Source organism: Rana temporaria, chromosome 2 (assembly GCF_905171775.1).
Source record: "Rana temporaria chromosome 2, aRanTem1.1, whole genome shotgun sequence".
NCBI lineage: Eukaryota > Metazoa > Chordata > Amphibia > Anura > Ranidae > Rana > Rana temporaria.
The window spans coordinates 90429037-90452879 of record NC_053490.1 but is presented as its reverse complement, the minus strand read 5'-3'; the positions used below and the strand labels follow the sequence as shown (position 1 = coordinate 90452879).

At 44.7% G+C, this 23843-nt stretch overlaps 1 protein-coding gene across 1 annotated transcript in view; it reads right to left on the bottom strand.

Moving 5' to 3' along the window:
- Positions 1–9948, bottom strand: part of SACS (sacsin molecular chaperone) — an 87298-nt gene extending 77350 nt beyond the window's left edge. The window contains 1 exon segment of the mRNA XM_040340518.1: positions 9453–9948. Coding sequence (XP_040196452.1) covers positions 9453–9472 — 20 coding nt within the window. The 5' untranslated portion in view covers positions 9473–9948.
- Positions 9949–23843: the final 13895 nt, after the last annotated feature.

Genomic DNA, 23843 nt, shown 5'->3' with positions numbered 1-23843 from the left:
AAGTGACCCTTACATTATCACCCTCTGGTTGGGGGTAAGAAACACAAACCACAAGAGTGGCATTTTATCACTGGAGAGCTTAAAGGGGTGTTCCAGGCAAAACAATAAATAAAAGCCAGCAGCTACAGATACTGCAGCTGCTGGCTTTTAATAAATGGAGACTTACCTGTCCTGGTGTCTCTCGATGTCAGCACTGCAACTGATGTTTCCCCATCAGCTGTCGGGTGCTGCCATCGCCATTGCGGGTAAGGGAACCTGGCAGTGTAGCCTTTCGGCTTCACGCAGGAAACCCTACTGCGCACGTGCGAGGCCCCGCTCCTCTCTCCTATTAGCCCAGCGGCCAGGGGAGGAGAGAGCCCCACGGTGACATCATGGCAACACAGGGCCGGACTCCCAGAAGTGGGAAAGGATACCTGTCTTTGACAGGTATCCTGTCCACCCTCCCACCCGAAAGGTGCAAATTGTGGCACCAGGGGGGGGGGGGAGGGGAATCCGATGAGCGGAAGTTCCACTTTAGGCTTTAAAAGATTTACGTCTTTGGTGGATAACGTACAGATAATCTCCTAAAACTAAAATATATATTTTGGACAGGATTAGACTGCAAACAACGTGGACTATCCTGTCCTATTGTCTGAGAAAAAATTACCTAAAAATAAATAATTGGTGAAATATTAGGGGGAAAAAAAGCTCAGTACGTTAGCGAGAACAGTAAAATTCTTGTTTTGTGTTTTTGTTGTCTTGTTTGGCAACATGAATTTACTAGTCGCATAACTGATAGAGAAGTAACATGATTCCTATTTATAATAATAAAGAGGATTGTTCTGTGGCCAAGACTCACAGAAGATAAATGGTTTAATGAAATTCATTTCAAAATTTTCCACAGAATGAAGAAAACAATGTGCTGCCCTGTACGCATACTTAAAATGGTTGCAAAGGCTAAACTCGGTTTGTTTTGTTTTTTTCTTACTTTAATGCATTCTCTGCATTAGGGTAAAAAACATTTAGGAGCAGGCCCCCCCCCCTCTAAATTTTTACCCAAGACTGATCTTGGTCCATCTCTGCCATTGGCTCCCGCTGCTGTCAACCTAACTCCAGAAGTGCAGACCAGGGGCCCCAGAATAGGAGAATCGGGCTGTTCTGTGCAAACCCATTGCACAGAGCAGGCAAGTATAATATGTTTGTTATTTAGGTAGTTACAGCCCACTTCCTGATTGTCTGGTAAAAAGCCCAGCCTTATGACATCATGCACATCCCTCTCTAACTCTTGTGAGAGTTTGCCAGGAAGGGAGAGGGGGGATTTGAATCATAAGAGGACCAATGAGAGATGCAGAGCTGGAGGTGTGCCTCTGTGTGTCTGTTTAAATCCAGGAAGTGAACAGGCAGCAGATTCAGCTGCCCACAGTTAAAATGGCTGCAGCCAGACTCAGTGGAGGGAGATTTCTGCAGCATATTTGGCAAGTACAGAATCACAGTATATATAAAATAATATGCAAAGTGGTTGGAGGGAATTATGTTGTATTAAGTGAAAACTGCAGTCCTTTTTGAATGCACCACCAGACAAGCCACTGAGCAAACAAAAGGTGAGCAAATAGTGCCATTCAAATTCCAGGTATTGGCACACTGAAGGCAATGACACAGTAGAGGTCACAGGGGCACTTGCATGGGCAGTATAGCATTTCCCCAGTTTGTCTGCAGCCTCACGTTCTTGCATTGCCACAATTTCCTCTGTCTGAGTAGAATTTTATTATACAGATGGAGCACATTACTCCCATTATGACAAATGATCAGTGCAGCATCCACAGAAAACCGTAGGGAGGATATGAAGCCGTAGCTCACAGTATGCAGAGACTGCAGACAAGAAACAATGACTCAGCGGCTAATTTTACATTCAGGTTACGAAGATGTAAAACATACAAGATAGCAAAACAGACAAAGCAACATTTAGCAACACTGAAACTGATGCAGACCTTTTATAAACACGGGCCCAGATTCAGAGAGCAATTGCGTCTGCGTAACCATAGTTACGCAGCGCAATTGCTTACTTGCCCCGGCGTAACGAGTTCTCCTGTTTCAGAGAGCTCGTTACGCCGACTGCAGCCTAAGATATGCGTGGCATAAGGCTCTTATGCCCTCATATCTTAGGCTGCATTCTTACGTTGGCCGCTAGGTGGCGTTCCCGTTGTGGTCAGCGTATAGTAAGCAAATTGCATACCAACGCCGATTCACAACGTTACGCGAGCCCTGCGTACGCAGTTTACGTCGTTTGCGTACGTCGGGTTTCGCGTAAGGCTGCACATGCTAAAAGCAGGGGCAGCCAATGCTAAGGATACCCGTCGTTCCCGCGTCGCAAGGTTTGAAATTTACGTAGTTTGCGTAAGTGAATCGTGAATGGCGCTGGACGCCATTCACGTTCACTTTGAAGCAAATGACGTCCTTGCGACGTCATTTACCGCAATGCACGTCGGGAAAGTTTCCCGACGGAGCATGCGCTCTACGCTCGGCGCGGGAACGCGCCTTATTTAAATGATTCCCGCCCCCTACGGGATCATTTACATTAGGCGCCCTTACGCAGGGCATTTTTGAAGAGCGCCCACGCAAATTACGTGGCTACTGCTTCATGAATGAAGCGTAGCGCAAATAATTTGCGTAGGCGCAGGGTAAAAAGGGTACACTGCGCCTCCGTACACTGTACCTGAATCTACCCCAGCTGCGGTTACTCGTGCACAGCAGCCCGTTCATTTGTATCCACTAAAAACGCAGGGAAAAGATCCGTGCACCTTTTCAGAAACCATATAGTGCAGTGCGGTTTACAGTGTGTGGGGGTGCCATTAGAATTAATGATACCCCTACGCATCTCCTGAGCTGCAGCACGTTTTTCTCTGCGGGTGCAGGAACAGGTGCGGTCCCACAGCAGGAACCACCTAACCTACATACTAGGGCCGAAACAACTAATCGATTGTGAAATTATTCGATTACAATTTTCATAAATCGATTAATCGGCCAGTAACATAATGGGGTTAAAAAAACTAATATTAGCATTTTATAGTACAAAAAAGCAAATCACTACTGTAAATATTACTTTCACTGTCCCACAGTAAAAAAAATGAACCCCTTACAGTAGCGATTATTTGCTCTTTGAACTTATTTTTGTTTTTTTAACCCCATTATGTTACTAAACATCTCAGGCCTGGGTTCACACCTCTGTTTTTTGGTGCTTTTTGCAGAAACACACTACAGTTCATTTACATGTTTTCCTATGGGGCACGTTCACATCCATGATTTTTTTTCAGCTGCTGCGTATTTGGAAAGGGAAAGGACTTTTTAATGCAAAACGGTGCAATTTTTATTTATTTTTTGGTTCGATATACTTCAATGGAGAAGCTGCAGAAAAGCATGTAATGTGTTTTTGCGGCAATTTGTGTTTTGTAATCTGACCAACAACAAATTGGCCCAACAAAAAATGTAAAAACTTTTTTTTTTTTTTTTTTAAGGCTATTATCCGATTAATCGAAATGATAATCGCCCAACTAATCGATTATGAAAATAATCGTTAGTTGCAGCCCTACTACATACCACTCATCATTACATTATATTCACTGAGTGGAAACCTGAATAAAATCATTTATGGGAGTAAAACTCCCCCGTAACCTGCAGTGCATACACACTCCACACCATTCTACAACAAAGTATGGTGGAACAGATGACACACTCCTTCCTCCCACATGATGGCATTGGTACTTTTTTTGACTCGCCCAGTGCATATAGAGAGAGAGAGTCCTCTCCCCCGTCTCCAGACCATTAATTTTAACTTTCTTACCCTAATGGGTTATATGTGCATTTAACATATTGCATGCATGTTATTTACCTAAAAAAGAATGCTTTACATAGACATCTAAGGGCCTGGGTGCCGCCATCTTGGATATGATGTAAGCAACCCCAGCAGACTTGGAGCTGTCACTTTCTAATACTTTCCTATCCTCCTTCCCCGACAGCTACATGAAAGGTTATATGTGCAGGAATAGGAGGGTATGAAGGAGCTTGTTGAGTGGTTGTAAAGGCACAAGTTTTTTTATCTTCATGCATTCTATGCATACAGGTAAAAAAAAAAAGCGGCAGCAGCCCCCTAATACTTACCAGAGCCCTCTCTCAATCCAGCGATATGCAGGAGAGCCTTGCTTCTTTAGGCACTCCTGATTGGTTTTTGGTAGGAGCCATTGTCTCCTGCTGCTGTCAATCACAGCCAGTGAGCCAATCAGGAGGCGGAGGGGCAGGGCCAAGCCGTAGCTGTGCGTGTGTGAATGGACACAGAGCAGCAGCTCAGCTTGAGTGCCCCCATAGCAAGCAGCATGCTGTGGTGGCACTCGACAGGAGGGGAGGGAGGGACCAGGAGCGTCAGCGTGGGATCCGAGAAGGAGGAGGAGGATCGCGCTGCTCTGTGCAAAACCACTGCACAGAGCAGGTAAGTATAACATGTTTGCTGGTTTTTTAAATAAAAAAAAAAAAGAATTTAATATCACTTTAAGGCTTGATGAAGACTACCGTCTCCTGAAAGCTCTAAGGCTCCATTCACAGCTCCGCGACAACGGCGTACGGGCCGTATTTTGCCGCGAGTGTGAAACTTTTTTTTTTTTTTTTTTATTATTCCCATTGCTGTCAATGGGAGAACGCCAATGTCGCCTGAAAAAAAGGGTCCGGGACTTTTTTTCAGGCGACAGGCGTACGGCGTCTATGAGATGTGAACCATCTCCATAGACAGCAATGGGAATTCCCCCCTCTAGCGGCACAAGCGTCCGGCGTCGGGCGTTTTGTCGCATAGATGTGAATGGAGCCTTAAGGTAGTCAGCTGAAACCCTGACTTCTATCAGCATGCTTCCTAACACATAAACCGATAGTGCTGCCACTTCCTCTCACACTTTAGCCTGCTGTACATAGACTGCAAAAAGGTGATATGAGGCCAAATTCAGATACTTACACAGGCTGCATTTAATGATGTAATCACAGGGCTTTTTTCCAGCGGGAACACAGTTTAGACACCTTCAGCACTGAATGTATGTAATGACAGTTTCTACTGATGCTGACTGCTGGGGATCTATTGTTGCTGGAGGGAATATATATTTGCGGAGAGGAGGGGGCATTTATTGTTGCTGCTGGGGGAGACCTATTGTCTCTGGAAGGGGTCCATTTTCTGCAGGGGGAAGCCTATTGTTGCTGGTGGGGGATCTATTGTTGCTGGGGTTGTGTGACCAGGGGGAGAGTTGTCACTGGAAGGGATCCACTGTTGAAGGAGCAATCTGTTTTAGCTGGCTGCTGGAGGGTCTATTGATGCGGTCTGTGGGGAGATCTGTTGTTGTTGAGGGTTTATTGTTTCTGGGGGGGGTATTTTGTTGCAGGTGGTCCATTGTTGCTGGGGGATGTATTTTACTGCTTTGCTGTCATTAACAAGTTCCATACAATTTACTTAGTACCACAAAATTTTACTTGGTTATGTATTCTCCAAAAGGGGCAGCACTGGGAGGTGGGCTGGGGTGGAACCAAGGAACGGTGCTCAGAGGTGGGTAGGGGAGGAGACAAGGTGTCACCCCGGAAGGGGGAGTTCCAGCACCTATTTTCTGAGAAAAAAGCCCTGTGTGTTCATAATTACAAAGCTGCATTAATCTGTGCATTTTTTTATCTGCCTAGAAATTCAAAGATCAACTGCAGTCTGCTCACAATCTGTAATAAAAACATCTTTGCCATTTTAAAGCTTCCCCCCAACCACTTTGTATATTATTTTATATATACTGTAATTCTGTACTTGTAAAATATGCTGCAGAAATCTCCCTCCACTGAGTCTGGCTGCATCAATTTTAACTGTGGGCAGCTGAAGCTTCTGCCTGTTCACTTCCTGGATGTACACAGACACACACCTCCAGCTCTGCAGCTCTCATTGGCCCTCTTATGACTGACCCCCCCTCCCTTCCTGGAAAACTCTCCTACAGTGAGAGAGAGATCTGTGCATGATGTCATAAGCCTAGGCTAATGACCAGACAAGAAACAGGAAGTGGGCTGTCTAATGTATTTATACGGGCAGAAAAAAAAAACGTTTTACTATCCAAAGTTAAATCAACAAGGACAGAAGATTTAATAGATAGAAAGATGAAAAAACGACTGAAGATCCACTTTAATGTTTCCTGAGTAACGCAGTAATGCCCTTCTATGCACTATAAAAAATGAATTAGCGTACAACTGAACAATTTTATTTTGAATCTTATTTGTTTTGGAACCTGGGAAAATAAATCTGAAAAACGAATGACCTCATCTCACTCCTGGGAAGAGATGGAATATAAGTTTACAGAGAGTACTATTCAAGCTGTTTCCTATTTGGACTGTGATATCATCTACATGTATGCCAAGAGAGGTAGATACATAATACTTTGCTTCCTAGGAACATACTGTGTGTAAACCACCATAACATGAAAGAATCCAACAGTAGAGGGGTTGTCACATCAGCATAGCCATCAATATTTTTCTGGCCTCCAGGTGCTGCGCACAGGCGTAAGAAGTCTATTAGGATGTAAAACACACAGCCGCTCAACCGAATGTGACCAGCCCAGAACACAAACAGTGATATGACCCATTTGCAGGCCTCAGAGCCTGTGGAAACGAGGCCTTAGAGCAGGCATCTCCAAACTATGGCCCTCCAGCTGTTGCGGAACTACAGGTCCCATGAGGCATTGCAAAACTCTGACATTTACAAGCATGGCTAGGCATGATGGGAATTGTAGTTCCTGAACAACTTGGAGGGCCATAGCTTAGAGACCCCTACCTTAGAGGGTTTGACAAAGGGTCTTCAACGTCTATCATAAACTGCACAGGACATCTTTGTGATAAATGCACATTTCTTCACATTTTTATCCCTTTAAAGATCTGCTGGAAATGCACTCCGATTAGAAGTCCTGTACTGGGCTGACAACACACAGCATTTTTGTGGGCTGTGTGGTGTCAGCCCTGCCCAGATTTCTTTTGCGAAAGCTGGGTATACACTTAAGAGCTTTATTTTTTTATTCAACCAGTGGGCTGGGAAAAAAAAACAACAACTCACAGATCCTTGCATCCACGCACGCTATGTGGATGCAGGGAGATCCCCTGTTATTCTATCATACTTGTGACAGCGGGGACTCCCCCAACAGAATACACAGATCAGCACTACAGCCAGTGGCTGCATGAACTGATCGAATGCTGGTTTTCTAGCAGGACCGTTCGACAGAAGCCTGTCTTAAAACCAGCTTCCGTTGAACAGGTAGGAGCACACACAGTGACTGGTCGATTTACGGTCCCTGTATACCCAGCTTTAGACCTACCCACACTTTCCTTTCTACAACATAAAGGGTCATCATTCTATAGTCCCGACTCCCAAGATCCTACAGAATGAGGCACAGGGCGGTTCTGAATTTTTGAGATGATCAGGTTTTGTGGGATTTTGTTAAGGTGGTGTGTCTCCTACAGTGGCGACTGGTGCTCCAAATTTTTTGAGGGGGCGCAAACAAACTAAAAAAAAAAAAACCTCCATCAAACGCTGCCAGTGTGCCCCATCAATGGCCGCCAGTGTGCCCCATCAATAGCCGCCAGTGTGCCCCATCAATGGCCGCCAGTGTGCCCCATCAATGGCCGCCAGTGTGCCCCATCAATGGCCGCCAGTGTGCCCCATCAATGGCCGCCAGTGTGCCCCATCAATGGCCGCCAGTGTGCCCCATCAATGACCACTACTGTGCCCCAGCAAATGATGCCAGTTTGCATCGCCCGGCACTTACCTATCTCACAGAGGGTCCGCGGCGATGTCCTGCATGTCCACACTCCTCGATGTCTTCTTCCGTCCTCTCTCAGGCGTCCAATCACAGTGCCTGACGTTTCAGCCAATCAGGTAACAGGCCTGAGCACCCGATTGGCTAAAAGGTGGTTCAGTGTAACACAACGCTGAGTGAACAGCGAGCGCCCAGCATGGCGCCAGCTGTTTACCTCTTTGAGCACCTATTAGAGTCTACGGCTCTAATCAGGTGCTTCCAAAAAACACCCACGCCTCTGTAATTCAGGTGCCTGGCAGTGGCAACCATAGATAGATTCATGCATTGAATAAATCTATCTATGGTGATAGAGCGGTGACAGGAGAGAGGGGGCGGCACCCATGCGCCCCTTATGGACGCACCGCCACTGGTCTCCTATACTGCCTAGATGGGCATCAAGATATGGCCTTAAACGGACAGCAAGAACATTTAAGATGGTAAAGAAGAGGATCTGAGGATCAATCTGTTCTGGTACCAAAGCAAACCATGATAAATGACAAATACATACAGAGGTGGTCATTGTACAAAATTACTGAATATTGATCAGCAATAAAAATCTTTTTTGTGCCAGTGCCCTGGAACACAGGGCAAATACATTATTTATAGGTTAAAAAGACAGGTTTATTGGGCCATTGTTTCACAGGTCAGGTTGAGGACCACCCCTCCCCCAGCCAATTTGAATTAAATTGCCCTGAAACTACATTTCAGACCCAAAGAAATTGCTCAAACCTCACAAAAAGACCTAAAAAAATCTTCAGTTATTATAAATCTCGGTGCAGGATTACACAGCGATAAAGCGCACCTAACTGCATGCAAGGTACACTTTTGAACCCCCTTGCCTCAACACTAAATAAAAGTAAAAAAAAGCACTATGTCTATATCCTGATTGGAGTCATTTTCCACAGAAGAAACACGTTTCTAGAAGAGTGAGGAAAAATGCATAACTTTTTTTGGAGGTTTGTATTGTTGGTGGTGCCTTCCTGTCCCTGACCTGTTCCGCACATTTTTTTTACCAGTGTCACAGGGATAAAAAGTGAAGGGAATGTTTAATAATAATATGACAAAGAGGTAACCAGGGCTTTTTTCCCCTCAAACATTAGGTGCTGGAACTCAACAACGACCCCCCAAAACCCACACACACCCTCCAAATCACAACAAATAGTGGCTGTGGTCAGTCAAATTTCACAAACAGTAGGAGGGTCTTGCAATACATACAGAGTGCAGAGTTCAGGGGGATTACATACAGAGTGCAGAGCTGTCACTTGTAAACACAGAAACTGGACTTCTGTGTTTACAAGTCATTGTGGTGAGCCCCCCCCGAAGGGGTCTGAGTCAGAGGTGGTGGAACTGAGTTCCACCAAGTTCCCCTTGGAAAAAAAGCCCTGCTGGCAACATAGTTGACCATAATCTTTAAACTTGGCTTTTACAAACGTTGAAGCAACTTGGAAAGGACTATTTCGGCATGGTCATTACTGAATCCCAACACCAACCAATCAAAGCCTGGCTCTGGTTGGAAATATTTTTTGACTAATTATAGGAAAAAGCATTTTACTTAGGTATTTGGTTGGTTGTTTGTTTCTTGTCTTTAAGTGTAACACACATAAAACAATACAGAAAACCAGACACCCTTACCTTGTATCCATGGGCTCCATTGTATTCACTGTGTGGATCCCAGAAGATACAAACAAGGCATTGACTTGTTCAAAGTCTCATGGTTCCTCTCAGTTGGAACTCTTCTCAGGACTCTTCCTGACCTGATTGGGTGTGCATACTACCTAACAGTATGCATCTTGCATTGCGTCAGTTAGCTTCTTGTCAGTTAGCTTCTTGTCAGTTATCTTGATCCATAAAGCTGTAGTTGTCAGCTCTCCTTCCAATAATGTGCTCTAATACAAACAAGGATGAACAATGAACGTACGGCACATCAGAGAATTCACATTTCCTCTTTCCAACATAGGCACTTTTCTTCGTTCTCTTCCACTTCTAGCACGTGAAGTCAATGGAATGAAAAGAACTCTTCCCGTCCTTCTACTCTGACCTTCCTGGACCAGGACTGCCGCAGCCACACATCTGGAGGAAGAGAAGGAAAGGATACTAGGTCAATACGGTGCATCTGAAACACAACACAAATATAATGTTGTAAAGGTATAATGTTGCTCCCCTTGACATTGCCATTATTCCTTATGATCCAAGCAGAAACTGGACATTTCCATCTTGCTTTTGCTTACTGGTATGACTAAGCCAGGTTTGTGGCCATTTGATGAAATGTATTACTAAACCCAGGACCCTGCATTTACTATATCTGGTCTCCCACAGAACAAGGAAATGTAATTATTTTAGTAAATAAATTGCGAAATACATTTTCTCATCAGAAGTATATAGCAGTCTTGTAACTTCTATCAGTGTCCAGTCGAGCACTGGTAAGCTTGTAGGAGGATTTTTCATTGTCCTTTGACTGTCCTATGAAGCCACAGGACCCCTGACCCTCTGTCTGGACAGTGCTGATCAGAAAAAAATTCTAGCAATACACACGAAAACTGAGCCTCCAAGGCTCTGTACTATCAGCAGATGGATTGGGACAGTAAAAGAAAGGGGGGGATCAGAGAAGACAGCCTTTATACACAATGCAGAGGAGTATAACAAGCATGCTTTACTGCATATACACACCAATTTTACTGTTGTGGGTTTAGCAACACTGTAATGCCGCGTACACACGCTCGGAATTTCCAACAACTAGGAAATTCCAACCGTGTGTAGGCCCCATCGGACATTTTCTGTCAGAATTTCTGACAACAGCTGGTTCTCAAATTTTCCCACAACAAAATCCGTTCTCGTAAATTACGATTGTGTGTGGACAATTCCGATGCACAAAATTCCACGCATGCTCTGAATCAAGTACGAGACGGAAGCGCTCAGAGGAAGGCTAGAGGCCGTTAGAAAACTTCAGCTGTTCAGAATGAAGCAATCAAGGCCTTTATAAGTAGCCAGAGGGTTACCACTTGGTTGCTGCATCACTCCTAAGGCTGTGTGAGTAGGAGAGCAGTGCCAGAAAGTCTCCTGATGAGGTGAGACCATTGACTTTTTCCTGTGTTATCAATGTCAAAAGACTACTGTTTGTGCTGTATGACCAGCATTGTCTGCCCAGCGCTAGGCTGAGCCAGACTCCTTAGATAGGTTCCTGTGTGGAAGGTAGATGCCCAGAGTGGCTAGGATTTATTTTATATTTGATTTTGTTTATGCCGTTTGGATGCTTGCAATTATTTTCCAGCAAGATGGAAAAATAAACAAAAAAGTTTATTTTTCAACTGTCTTCGACTGCCAGTCTGTATAAAATCAGTGTGTGGTGAACCCATCCAAGGGGTCACACACCCCGCTACCGAGCTAACCCATCACAATATATATATATATATATATATATATATATATATATATATATATATATAAACTGTTTAGGATGCAGTATTCACCTTCACCATGGAATTGTCTTCTGCAGTAATCTCTTTTCATCACAAGATGTCTCCAGTCTCCCAGGTTGAAGGATGTCCAGCATCACCCAGCCCGGAAGACTGAGGAAATATTGTGAGTGCAAGGTGCTCTGCATTCACTGTGTAATGGCACAGAAAGTAGGGCTGGCATCATCACTGCCCAGCTTGGAGAGAAGTCAAAGCGGACCCTGCAGCATCCACTAACCAGCCTGAAGACGTCTATAAAAAAGGTGCGCAAAATAAATAATAGCATAATATACGTCCTGGGGGATCTTTTTTTTGGGGGGGGGGGGGGGTTGGGGCACAGGAGAGAAAAGTGCAGAGCTTGGAGTTGGACCGGTACTTATGCTTTTACCACTGCTGTAAAAACCTTTTGTTCAGAGCACACAAACTGCAGCACATTATTGTAAAGTGAAATCATAGGAAATAAGGCTTCTTGCATTGTCTTTACAGTGGATTGTGTTTGGCAATGCTGCCCAGTGCTGCTAGACTAAACATGCCATGACTAATCCAGCAAACTCGGTATTTGCAAACTGGGGGTTATTTATAAAAGGCAAATCCACTTTGCACTACAATTGCACATTTATTTCTATTTATTACTATTTATTTGGGAAGCGCGCATATACCACCGGTCGGTGGTGCCAAAGCGCTTTGTGACAAAATAGCCCGGATGTTCTGGCGTGGGGAGCATAATTAAAAGAGAAGGGAGAAGAAAAAAAAAAAAAAAAGAAATCAGCGAAGAAAAATTGGCCTAGGATTGAAATGCTTGGCAGAATAGCCAGGTCTTCAGCTTCTTCCTGAACGCATATAGGCTTCGGGAGATGCGAATGTTAAGCGGGATTTGGTTCCAGAGAGTCGCCCCCGCGGAGCCAATCCGTTTTCCTCCTATAGAAATTAGCCTGTCAGTATTGCCAATGAGTAGAGCTTTGTCGGCTGAGCGAAGACAGCGTCTAGGTATATAGTGTGGAGTCAGATCTGATAGGAACTGTGGGCCCAGCTGGTGGTAGCCCCTGTAGATCAGACAGAGGATTTTAAAATTGACCCGTTTTGTAACAGGGAGCCAGTGAAGTTCTTTGAGCACAGGGCTGATATGGTCTTGCTTTTGGAGATTGTAGATAAGCCTGGCTGCTTGATTCTGCACCAGCTGCAGTTTCTTAGACCATTTCATTGGAATGCCTAGTAGGACTCCATTTGAAAAGTCAAGGCGAGAAATAATTAGTGCCTGGACTAAGTCTTTCCTCTGGTCTTGGGTCAGGAGATGTTTTGCCTTGCGGATAAGTCGTAGAAAATGGGAGGCTCTCGAAACCGATTGTCTAACCTGGGGAATCATACTTAGTTTTTCGTCCAGGATAACCCCCAGGACCGTCACCTTATCTTTTGGATTAGGTGTCAAGCCCAACTCAGTGGGCCAATTTTGAAGAAAGTCAGTCTTGCCTTTTCCGACTATCATGACCTCCGTTTTGTTACCATTGAGGCACAGTTTGTTGATGGTCATCCAGTGGTAAATGTCGCGCAGACAATTGGCCAATCTTAAGGGCATGTCAGTGCATTCGCTGTAGATCTGAGGGGAAGCTCTGAAATGAGGGGAAGCTCTGTTGATTTTATCATCCAATCATGTGCAAGCTAAAATGCTGCCCCCCCCCCTTCCATGTCCCCCTCAGATCTACAGCGAGTCCACTTCCAAGTGCACTTGTAGTGCAAAATGGATTTGCCTTTCGGAAATAACCCCCACAGTTTCTGTATTAAGAAACTAAGATATTGACAGCACAACTAAAGGAAAAAGTTGTTTTGTAAACTTGCTTGGCCCATCACCTGGGTCCAGAAGATTAAAGATAGTAAATGTGATTTTTATTTTGTGATTTCGTCAGCTTCAAGACCACATTTGTCATGCATTGAAAACATCAGTACTCTAATCTCTTTTACCAGGTTTTGAAATGCAGGATTTTTTATTTCCTATACAATAAAGCAGAAGAGTGCAGAAGCCCCGTATATATGATAAATGAAGTGTGTGCAGGACACGTCCTCTCCATGTATAGAATACAAACAATTTGCTGTGTACCAGAATTATCTAACCATGGATCAAGCTGCAAATGTGGATCAGTAAGAGCTGTGGAAGGCGGGTGTACAGTATGGATCTCATAGCTTCCAGTGACACACTGGGCCTGAAGCAGATGCAAATAGCGCAGCTATTAAGACATCAAATTAAAATGCTTGCTAGCATTTTTCTTGTACTGAAGATGGACAAAGCGACGTAACAGCACATCCCTACCAACAGCTCATCTTTCCACTGGATATAATTAGAGCTGTCCAAGGTCACCAATGTTCCCAAGTCTCATCTCTGTGACATGTGCCATGATAGCATAGCTCCCAACTGTCCCTGATTTCGAGGAACTGTCCCTGATTTGGAACAAAGTCCCTCTGCCCCCCTTTCCTCATTTGTCCCTCACGTTGTCCTGATCTATATAGTTGTATGTAAAAATGTACTATTTATCTTTTAAAAGGTGTTTCCCAGTGCGAAACCTTTCATCCAATTTCTAAATTGCTGCATTTGTAAATTTCAAAAGCCTATGTAGCGCCTGTGTACTTTTCAGTACAGGTGCTATACTAAATTTAGTGGGGAATGAGAGAGTTACTTGCTCTCATTCGTTGATCTGTTAAATTTGGCTGTCACCAATTCTGGACTGTCCTGTGGGTCAGTCTGTGCGTCCAGAGATACGATTTCATCTCTGGACGGCAGGTGGCACCAGAGGGGTCCAGGCGGGGCCGCTTCTTCCCAGCAGCCAATTGGAGGAGTTTTCCCTCGCGGGGCATGCTGGGGAGGGGTATTTCTGTGGCAGAGGCCGTGACTCTGGGTTCTTCGCGGGTTCCTGGTTCCAGGTGCGGCATCCAACTTTAGGGTGTGCGCACATCACAGGCCCCAGCGTTATGGTCTACCAAGCCGGGGCGCACGTGCTACGCGGAGTTCCTGACTCTGGGCCCCGTGGCCATGAGCAACTGATGCTGCCAGGGGACTCCAGTGACTTACTGGGTCCCCATCTCTATTGAGAAAAAGATCCCAAGCTGGGTGCTGTTCGGTGGGGAGTCGGTCTGAGGAGAACCCGGAGGCAGGTGATCCAATAGGGCTTGAACGAACCATCGGGTATCTGGGTGACCGGACACTGACAAGTTGCATTTAGACCGTCAGTCGGTGACCCCAAAAGGATACACTGGGAGGATTCGCTCTACCAACCAAACTTTCAAGTACTAGGCCTGTGGCAGAGGTCTCATCTTTAAACCCAAGTTCAATTAGAGCCAAGTCTGTGGAAGAGACTTGTTCCTTCCCAGAAGTTCTTAGTGGGGCCCTGGCTGGCAGGTTCGTGAGAGGGATCTGTCCAGGGGCACTTTACCCACTTTGGCTGAAGTTGGGACGAGGAAAGAGTTGCTATTGAAAGCAGGACTGCTTTTATTTATCCATAGTCTGATTCTGCGAAGTTTATTCTTCTTTCACCAACCTATCCTGTCCACCTCAAGTTGACATGTTGGTCGTGTTTGACCAGGAAATAAAGCATTGAAAACGTCAACCCAACAGTCTGGACATTATATTACTGCTCTCATGGCCGTCATCATCCCTAGACACATCACAGAGGTAACTTAAACACGCCGATCCCAAATCTAACAAGTGGCTCCTCCGGGGGTAGCGCTACACCAATATAAAGAAATATTAGTGGGTAAAAAAAAAAAAAAAAAGCACTTGTGGGTTTGACTAATCTTTTTTTTGTATAATTCTCCTTTAAGAGGGAATGTAAGTGGGTGTGTCCTATGCCCACATACCTTTGCTAATAGGTGTCCCTCGTTTCCATCTCAAAAAGTTGGGAGGTATGCGATAGACACCAGGGTAGTCATTACAATGTATACAATACCAACATATTACACAGTGTTTTACAAGGTACATAGATCCCACAATATCATCCCCTGTCTAATAAGAACTTACAACCTAGGCAGTGGTTCTCAACTTCTGTCCTCAGGACTCACCAACAGGCCAGATTTTAAATTATTACCTTGGGGAGAAGCGGACTAGAATACCGCAATTACCAAGCAGCAAATTATATCACCTGTGATGTATTTAAGTTATCTTGCAAACCTGGCCTGTTAGTGGGTCCTGAGGACAGGAGTTGAGAACCACTGCTCACTGCTTTCACACTGGGGCGGGAGGCGTGGTGGCGGTATAGCGCCGCTAAAAATAGCGGCGCTATACCGTTGGAATTGCCGCGGGATAAAGGGTTAATACCGCCCGCCTCTGCCGAGGCGCATTGCGGGCAGTATTACTGCGGTTTCCCATTGTTTTAGATGGGAAGGAGCGGTGAAGGAGCGGTATACACACCGCTCCTCTCACTGCTCCAAAAATGCTGCTTGCAGGAGATTTTTTTTCTCTCCTGCCAGCACAATCGCCTCAGTGTGAAAGCCCTCGGGCTTTCACATTGAGAAGGCTGGGCAGGAGTTTTTCAGGCGGTATTTAGGCGCTATTTTTAGCGCTGTACCGCCTGAAAAACTCCTCAGTGTGAAAGGGGTCTTAGGCCAGCCATAGACAGATCGAGATTTAGCCGGTTCAGGAGGAACCAAACAAATTATGATGGACCTATAGGCAGGCTGGTTGTACTAAAGCCAGTCTATCAACTTCAGCATCACCTGCCTGACATTTTTTTTTTTTGTGCTATAGTCACCAGCAGTGATCATTGTAATCTGGCGGCAGGGATACCTCCCACTGTCAGAATATAAATAGCTCAGAGGAAGGGATCCCCCCCATCAACTGACTGCGATGGTGAGGGTACCAAGCGATTAAAGGAAAGAAAATTAGAATTAATGGAAACTCAGATAATGCTTTCCACAGTCACTGTTGGTGTATGCAGTACTGTATGTGGCCAGAGGTGCTGGGGCGCTGGAGATGCTCAGAAACAGAGTTTGAGTGTCTCCGAGCGTAATCCGGCGCCCCCACAGCTCTGGCCACATGCGGTACTACACACCCCAGAGGCTTGAATCCTGCTTGTCTTATTTTCTTTTTATTTATTTTTTTAGGTACTTATATAGCGTCATCAATATACACAGTGCTTTTGGTATACATTGTACATTCACATCAGTCCCTAGGATCTTACAATCTGAAGTCCCTAATTAACATCCATACATACACAGGCCAATTTAGACCGTATCCAATTAACTTAACAGCATGTCTTTGGAGTGTGGGGAAAAAAACTGGAGTACCCGGAGGAAACCCACGCAGGCACAGGGAGAACATGCAAACTCCAGGCAAGTAGTGTTGTGGTTGGGATTCAAACCAGCGACCCTTTTCCTGCTAGGTGAAAGTGCTAACCACTATTCGCAATTTAAGTCAGGTTTTCTTTTTTTTAAATAGCTCGTAAACCATGTTACTCACAATCTGAGGCAATACTGTACTAGGGTCCATTTGGAAAGGTGCCAATTAATCTACCAGCACGTCATTGGAGTGTGGGAGGAAAGCAGAATATCCAGAGGAAACTCACACAAGCACAGGGAGGACATGCAAACTGCATACAGATAGTGTCCCAACCATGGACAACAGTCCTGCAATGTAGAAGTACTAACCAATAAGCCATTGTGCCTTCCTTCTATAATCCCTTAGGGGCCATTCACACCAAATTAATAAGGCTGTGTTTTCCAGAGCAGCACGCTGAAATCCGTTGGGTGAAATCTGTGCGCTGGGTGAAAATTAAACATGCTCCACTTAAATGCAGCACATTGTGCCAAGATCAAGCGTAGCATCTGTTCTTATCAGTGATGCAGTGGTGGCGCTATGCTACTATCCTGACCTGAGCAAGGTTGGGGTGGCGGCTACCAGGAATTATGGGGCCCCTTACACAGCTTCAGGCATGGGCACCTGGAGCAGAGAAGCGGGGGGGGGGGGGGGGCTTTAATAAAAAAAATATATTTATATATATATATATATATATATATATATATCTCATTTATATAACATTTTTATTAAAAAAAATCAAAAAAGGGGGGGTTGCCACCTGGGGCCCTGGGGACCTCCGGGCGCCTTACAGGTGTACTGCCTGTACCCCTCTGATGGCGGCCCTGGCCCTAGGGGTGCTCTTAGTAACACTTGGGTGTGGGACCTCATAGTGTAAACGGAACACATGGTCACTGGGCCTTTTGGCTAAAGTCCGGGGCAGTTTTTGTCTACCAGGCCTCAGGGCACGGCCAGGGCACTATTTGGCACGGACACTTTTTTATTTTCTATTTATTTTTCTCCCACTGTTTGTGACCTTTCACTTTTGTGTGCATTTTTCACTGGATGAAGGGTGCGGGTCCTCAGGCTTACCCTCACAGCTGTGTGCCACCCCCCCCCCGCCTCTGAGGTCTCTCTTTGGGAGAGATTTGCTTATCTAGTATTCAAGGATGGCTTTGGATGTTCTAGAAGAATGGGGACTGCCAAGCCTTCTGGCTAGGCAGACCATGTAAACCTTTGTCTCCATCAGGAGCCTTGCGCCAGTCATGCGACATGCCAGGATCCTCTGCATTCCTAGGGGCAGTCTCCAAAACTGCAAAGAGCCACGGTACACTGTTGTACTGTGCGTTCAGGTGAAGACATATCAACGTTTTCTGCCGCTATTGGCTCATACATCTCCACATACCCTTGTCTCGGTTCTTCCATCCACTCACTGGATCTTGCCTGGCTGAAATATTAACCCTCTGCTTGCCTGGCCCAGCTACAACTGCAGCTCAGGCCTGTAATGCAGGCTATTCATTGCCGCGGGCCACTGCAGTACTAGCAGATCACGCTTGGCACCGGATCAGCTCAATGCAGGGATGTTTACAGCTCCCTAAATTCACTGTACCAACCCCACTGTTCCAATCCTAAATTCTAGTGCTCATGATTTCGCCTGTGTGGAGAATGAAAGCAATTTATAAGCACTTCAGCTCCAGAAGGTTTTACCCCCTTCCTGACCAGGCCATTTTGTGCGATACAGCACTGTGTTATTTTTTTGTGCGATGCTGTACCCAAATAAAATGTATGTTCTTTTTTCCTCACAAATAGAGCTTTCTTTTGGTGGTATTTGATCACCTCTGCGATTTTTATTTTTTTGCGCTATAAAAAAAAAAAAAAAAAAAGAAATGTAAAAAAATAAATTAAATTAAAATTTCTGCATCAATTTAGGTCAATATGTATTATTCTACATGTTTTTGGTAAAACAAAATCACAATAAGCGTTTATTGATTGATTTGTGCAAAAGTTATAGGCCCGGATTTAGAAAGGACTTACTACGGCGTATCTCCAGATACGCCGTCGTAAGTCCAAATGAGCGCTGTTGTATCTATGCGCCTAATTCATAAAGGCAGTTACGCCTGAATTTGGCCAAGATACGACCGACGCAAGTCTGTTACGCCGTCGTATCTTGGGTGCATATTTACGCTGGCCTCTAGGGGCGCTTCCGTAGATTTACGCGTCGAATATGCAAATGACCTAGATACGCCGATTCAGAAACTTACTTGCGCCCGTCGGATTTAGCTATGCCGTTTACGCAAGGCGTCCGGTGTAAGTTTACCCCTCATAAAGCAGGGGTAAGTCATGTCAAGGTATGGACGTCGGAACAGCGTCGTACTTTACGTCGTTTGCGCAAGTCATATGTGAATGGGGCTGGGCGTATGTTACGTTAAAGCATTGAGCCGACGTATCTTAGGGAGTATTTGCGACGTGACTCTGCGCATGCGCTGTTCGATCGGCCATGCATTTACATGGGGTCACGCTTCATTACAATACAACACGCCCACTGCCTTGCTACTTTGAATTACGCGGGCTTACACCGGCCCATTTACGATACGCCAACGTAACTTTGGGAGCAAGTGCTTTCTAAATACAGTACTTGACTCTCAATGTTACGTAGGCGTAGCGCATAGGAGATGCGTTACGCCCGCTCAAAGATACGACAATGTATCTGAATCGCGGCCATAGTGTCTACAAACTATGGGATACATTTGACCTTTTTTTTATTGTATTTACTAGTAATGGCAGCGATCAGCGTTTTTAAGCGGGACTGCGATATTGCGGCAGGCAAATCTGACACCAAGTGACACTTTTTGAGGACCAGTGCTAAAAAATTGCACCGTTTCTGTATAAATGACACTGGCAGGGAAGGGGTCAACATCATGGGCGATCAGTTCACACTGCTGTGATGTCAGACATTGCATGTGATTCGCACCACACTCCTGTGCAAATCCCATGCGATGTCTGTGCGAAGCAAATTTAGCCATACAGACTGTATGACTGAATTTGCATGGCATTCAGACCAAAATAGTGCAGGACTCTTTTGTTCACACCCATGCGATCCAAATCCTGTCTGAATTGACAGTTCGCACTGCGATATGCAACCCGATCTGGGGGAGTCATTAACTTTCTATTGACGCCCGCAGTGGTTTGCATAGGGCAGTACTTTATGGAACATCAACTTTGGGTGGATTTATGCAGGATCAGATGTATCCATATGTATGTGCTATGTTGTCATTTCTATTAACCGCTTAAGGACCACCCTGCGTACATATACTGTGACAGGGCGGCCCTAAAGCACAAAATAACCGTATGCGTTTCCTTTCCTCTGCTCTGGAACGCACACACACCACCAGAGCCCTGCTCCTGCTGTGATTGGACACAGCGGGAGCCAATCAGCAGGAGACCCAGAGATCATTCAGAGAGGCAGGCCGCCGTACAGGCAATCGATTTTGCGCTTTAGGGACACCCTGCTGCAGTATATGTACGTAGGGTGGCCCTTAAGCGGTTAATAGAAATAATGACAACATAGTAGGCTACATAGTACATACATTAGGATACATCTGAGCTTGCAGAATTCCACCCAAGTATTGGATGTTCCATAAAACTGAAGCGTTGGTCTGATTTCTACTTCCATTTTCAGATCTGTACAATTAGAACTATCCAAAGCATCCCTCAGACTATCCTACTTTCATCCAGCATGCATACGCTATTCAACATGTCAGGCAATTTCCCAAAATACAGACTATGATGTCCTAATCTGCAGTGCCAGGCTGTTTTCACTTCTGCTTTACAGCATTACAAAGGACAAACAGAAACAAACCGCCCGCCTGTAACACAAATGCTTCTCTTCCACTGATACAATTATCTGTGTTCCATACACAAGATCCTAGAAACATTTGTATGAAATGGCAATATTGTACAGTGACCAATTATTTTTTTACTTTTGTGGTTGTAAACTTCAACCATGAAATCTGAACAAAGCACATATATCTGTAGTGTTTACCTGTCAATCTCAAAGCTCTAAGTGTCCTTTCTCTTTGGTGCTTTGTTCCTTTTTTATCAGCTTGCTTGTGTCACTTCTGTGGCTGCGTACACACGGTCGGTCAAAACTGATGAAAACAGACTGAAGGACCTTTTTATCGGTCCAAACCGACCGTGTGTGGGCCCCATCGGTCAGTTATCCTTCGGTACAAAAATTTAGAACTTGCTTTAAAATTGAACCGATGGACACCTTACCGATCGGTCAAAACATCGGAAATCGGAAAAGCATCGGTTAAAGGTCCACGCGTGCTCGGAGTCGAGTCGACGCATGCTTGGAAGCATTGAACTTCGTTTTTTTTTCAGCACGTCGTTGTGTTTTACGTCACCGTGTTCTGACACCATCGGTTTTTAACCGATGGTGTGTAGGCACATCAGACCATCAGTCAGCTTCATCGGATGGACCGACCGTGTGTACGCGGCCTCAGAAGTTTTCCCGACACAAGAAAAAATTTGTGGTGGAGGAGAAGAGCTCAGAACGGAGCTTTTCTATTCAGAACACAGCTCTGCATCCTTCCTTTACTCCTGTTTGCTGTGTAGGGGGGGGGGGTGTGTGCAACTTTCCCCCAATGGGCTCTCGCACACTGTAACTGCAGCTCTCTGCCCCCTCCTCTGTAATACTAACAGATGGAGAAGGATTTTAACATGATTCTGACCCTTTGAAGAGGAGGTTTAAGGAAGAGAAGACTGCAGATAAACAAGTAAAACCTATGTAGGAGCATTTGTTTAATCTCTGTATCACCTGAGGCCAGTCACTTCACTGGGTATATGAGAGAGTTTAAAAACACTTTTAGTGACCCTTGCTACTTCCTACGCTTTTCTTACTAACCATATTCATGCATACAGACTGTACAAGTCTTTTATTGCTCCTATTCCAATGTCACAGATCTCTAGCAATCATCAGATAGCAGATGTGAAAATTTCCAGATATCTGCCTGAATACAATAAAAAAAAAAAAAAAAAAAAATTATCTTTACTGTCTGCTCACCATGCTATGCTATGCCAGTGAATATATACTGACATATGGATATAAGGCCAACCACTATTGGTTGAAATAAAAAAAATGCTGCACAGTCCATTACTGCTCCTCCCATCTCAGGGTTCAGTACTTGTAAACCTCACAACATATTAACAAAGAATATTTCTCTATAGGGTGCACTTGTCTCAATTAGAGCACTGTGACGGTATTAGAATGATATCCCCGTCAAAGTCTTCCCTTCTTCCCATAAAGATAATCACCCAATATTCCACAAGGGGGAATATTCCTGGAGTCGCCCCAATAAGCCACACATGCCAAGCTTACTGCTGCAACAACACACTTTAATGGTTTTCTTCTCAGCTTTTTATACAGTCCAAGACATTCAAGCAACAATGAAATCTCCACCCCCCCTAATCACACACTAAGGCTAATTACTAAAACATTCTAGACAGGTCGGCACCGACCGACAATTATCATGTCTAATCACTGCACATTCCTTAAACAGCATAACAATAAACCACCTTCACACACTTGAGTTTCCTAGGCAGACGTTTCGTCTGCATCCAGTTTGACACCTATTAACACCTCTGAGAATCACTAGGTTGTAGACAGCGCTGTCACACAATTAAAGGCCTTTCAAAAGCTAGCCTTATTTAACATATGAACAGTCTTTACAGAGAGAGATGAGTCACACATGAAAACACCTGTTACCTCTAACCCACAGCATTAAATTAGCAGGGAGAATTAAACAGAGACATATAGGCAATTGCATCACAAGCACTAAATGTAATTTCTATCTGCTGCCTTGTTCCTATGCTACCTGCTCGGTAGCTTTTTCCCCTACACACAGCCGGGTTTCCCAGCAGGAAAACTGCCATGAGAGGTTTGGTTGGGAAACCCGGGCGGTTTTCCTGTTGGCAAAATTGTGATGGAGCATGCTCTCATGGCAGTTTTCCTGCCAGGAAAAACGGTCGTGTGTACGAGGCATAAGCATGTAAAACTGTAAAAGCAACATCAATAATTAAATAGACCCTGCCATTAACCATTCATTACCACAAAAATCTTCCCATAAGATTATATGTACATTTAATGTATTTTATGCAAGTTATTTACCTGTGAAATCCTCCCTTGTGTACACATCTCAAAGCCCCGAGACAATCTTTAGAATTCCCCTCCTCCCCCAGAATCTACATAAAGGGTTATGTATGAAGGTAAATGCAGAGGAGCTGGGTTCCTCATTTTGACTGATGGTATATGGTGGCAAGAGCAGCAGTGGGGAAGTAGGAATGTAGTTTCCTACATGAAAGATTTTACAGACCAGCCGCAGGTGTTCACTTGGTGGACCTCCTGTGGTCTTACACATGTGCGACATTTTTTAACTGCCCGATCTCTACCAATCTGGGTCACCTTTCGTGAGACCTTAAATGCTCCCCATTTTTTTTGTTGCTTTCTTCAGCTTTATCACTGGACAGCTTCTCTCTGATGTACACCCTCCACGTACGAAAACCACTTTCAAGCACATCTGACAGCACTCCCCGGGTCTCATCTCCACTCAGACACTTTATCAATGCTGTATCCTGGCCTAGGCCAACAAGGCCCAGGCCTGGGGCAGCACGGAAAGAGTCCCCGCCAGCTTGCGCTACACTGTTAGTGTAACGCAAGCTGCGTCTACCACCTGAGAAATCCTTTGATGGTCACCTGTGGTCGGTTGAGAGTCTCTCGATATGCTTATATGATCTCTATAACGTGAGATCCACCTATCTGGTAAGCGGGGGTGATCGCCTTTTTATTCTGATAAACGGAACATTTTTAATCTACAATCAAGCTGTTTTTTCTCTGTATTGATTGTTGTCAGCATATACGGACATTGGAACCGGTGTTTGATTGAATTTTCACCTGATCAACATATCTATGTGACTGACATATACACGTTTATTTGTGGACTATTTTTGTTTTATCACCAATGGTTCACAACCATAGCAATTTATATAAATTTTCACGTATTCTTTCACCTATTACTTTTGTGGATTTATTATTCAATTTTTGTGTGGTAGCGCAGCTATTTTTTGTTTTATAAATGTATTAATAAAAGAGTTCCAGGTGACATCTCTGCCCCACCTCTCCACCATGTCCAATCAGGAAAACACTTTACATTCATTCAGAAAATGAAAACCATTCTCCGAATAGCAGCTGACCTCCTCTGTTCAGCATGCAGCAGGGCATCCATTCAGCACAGCACC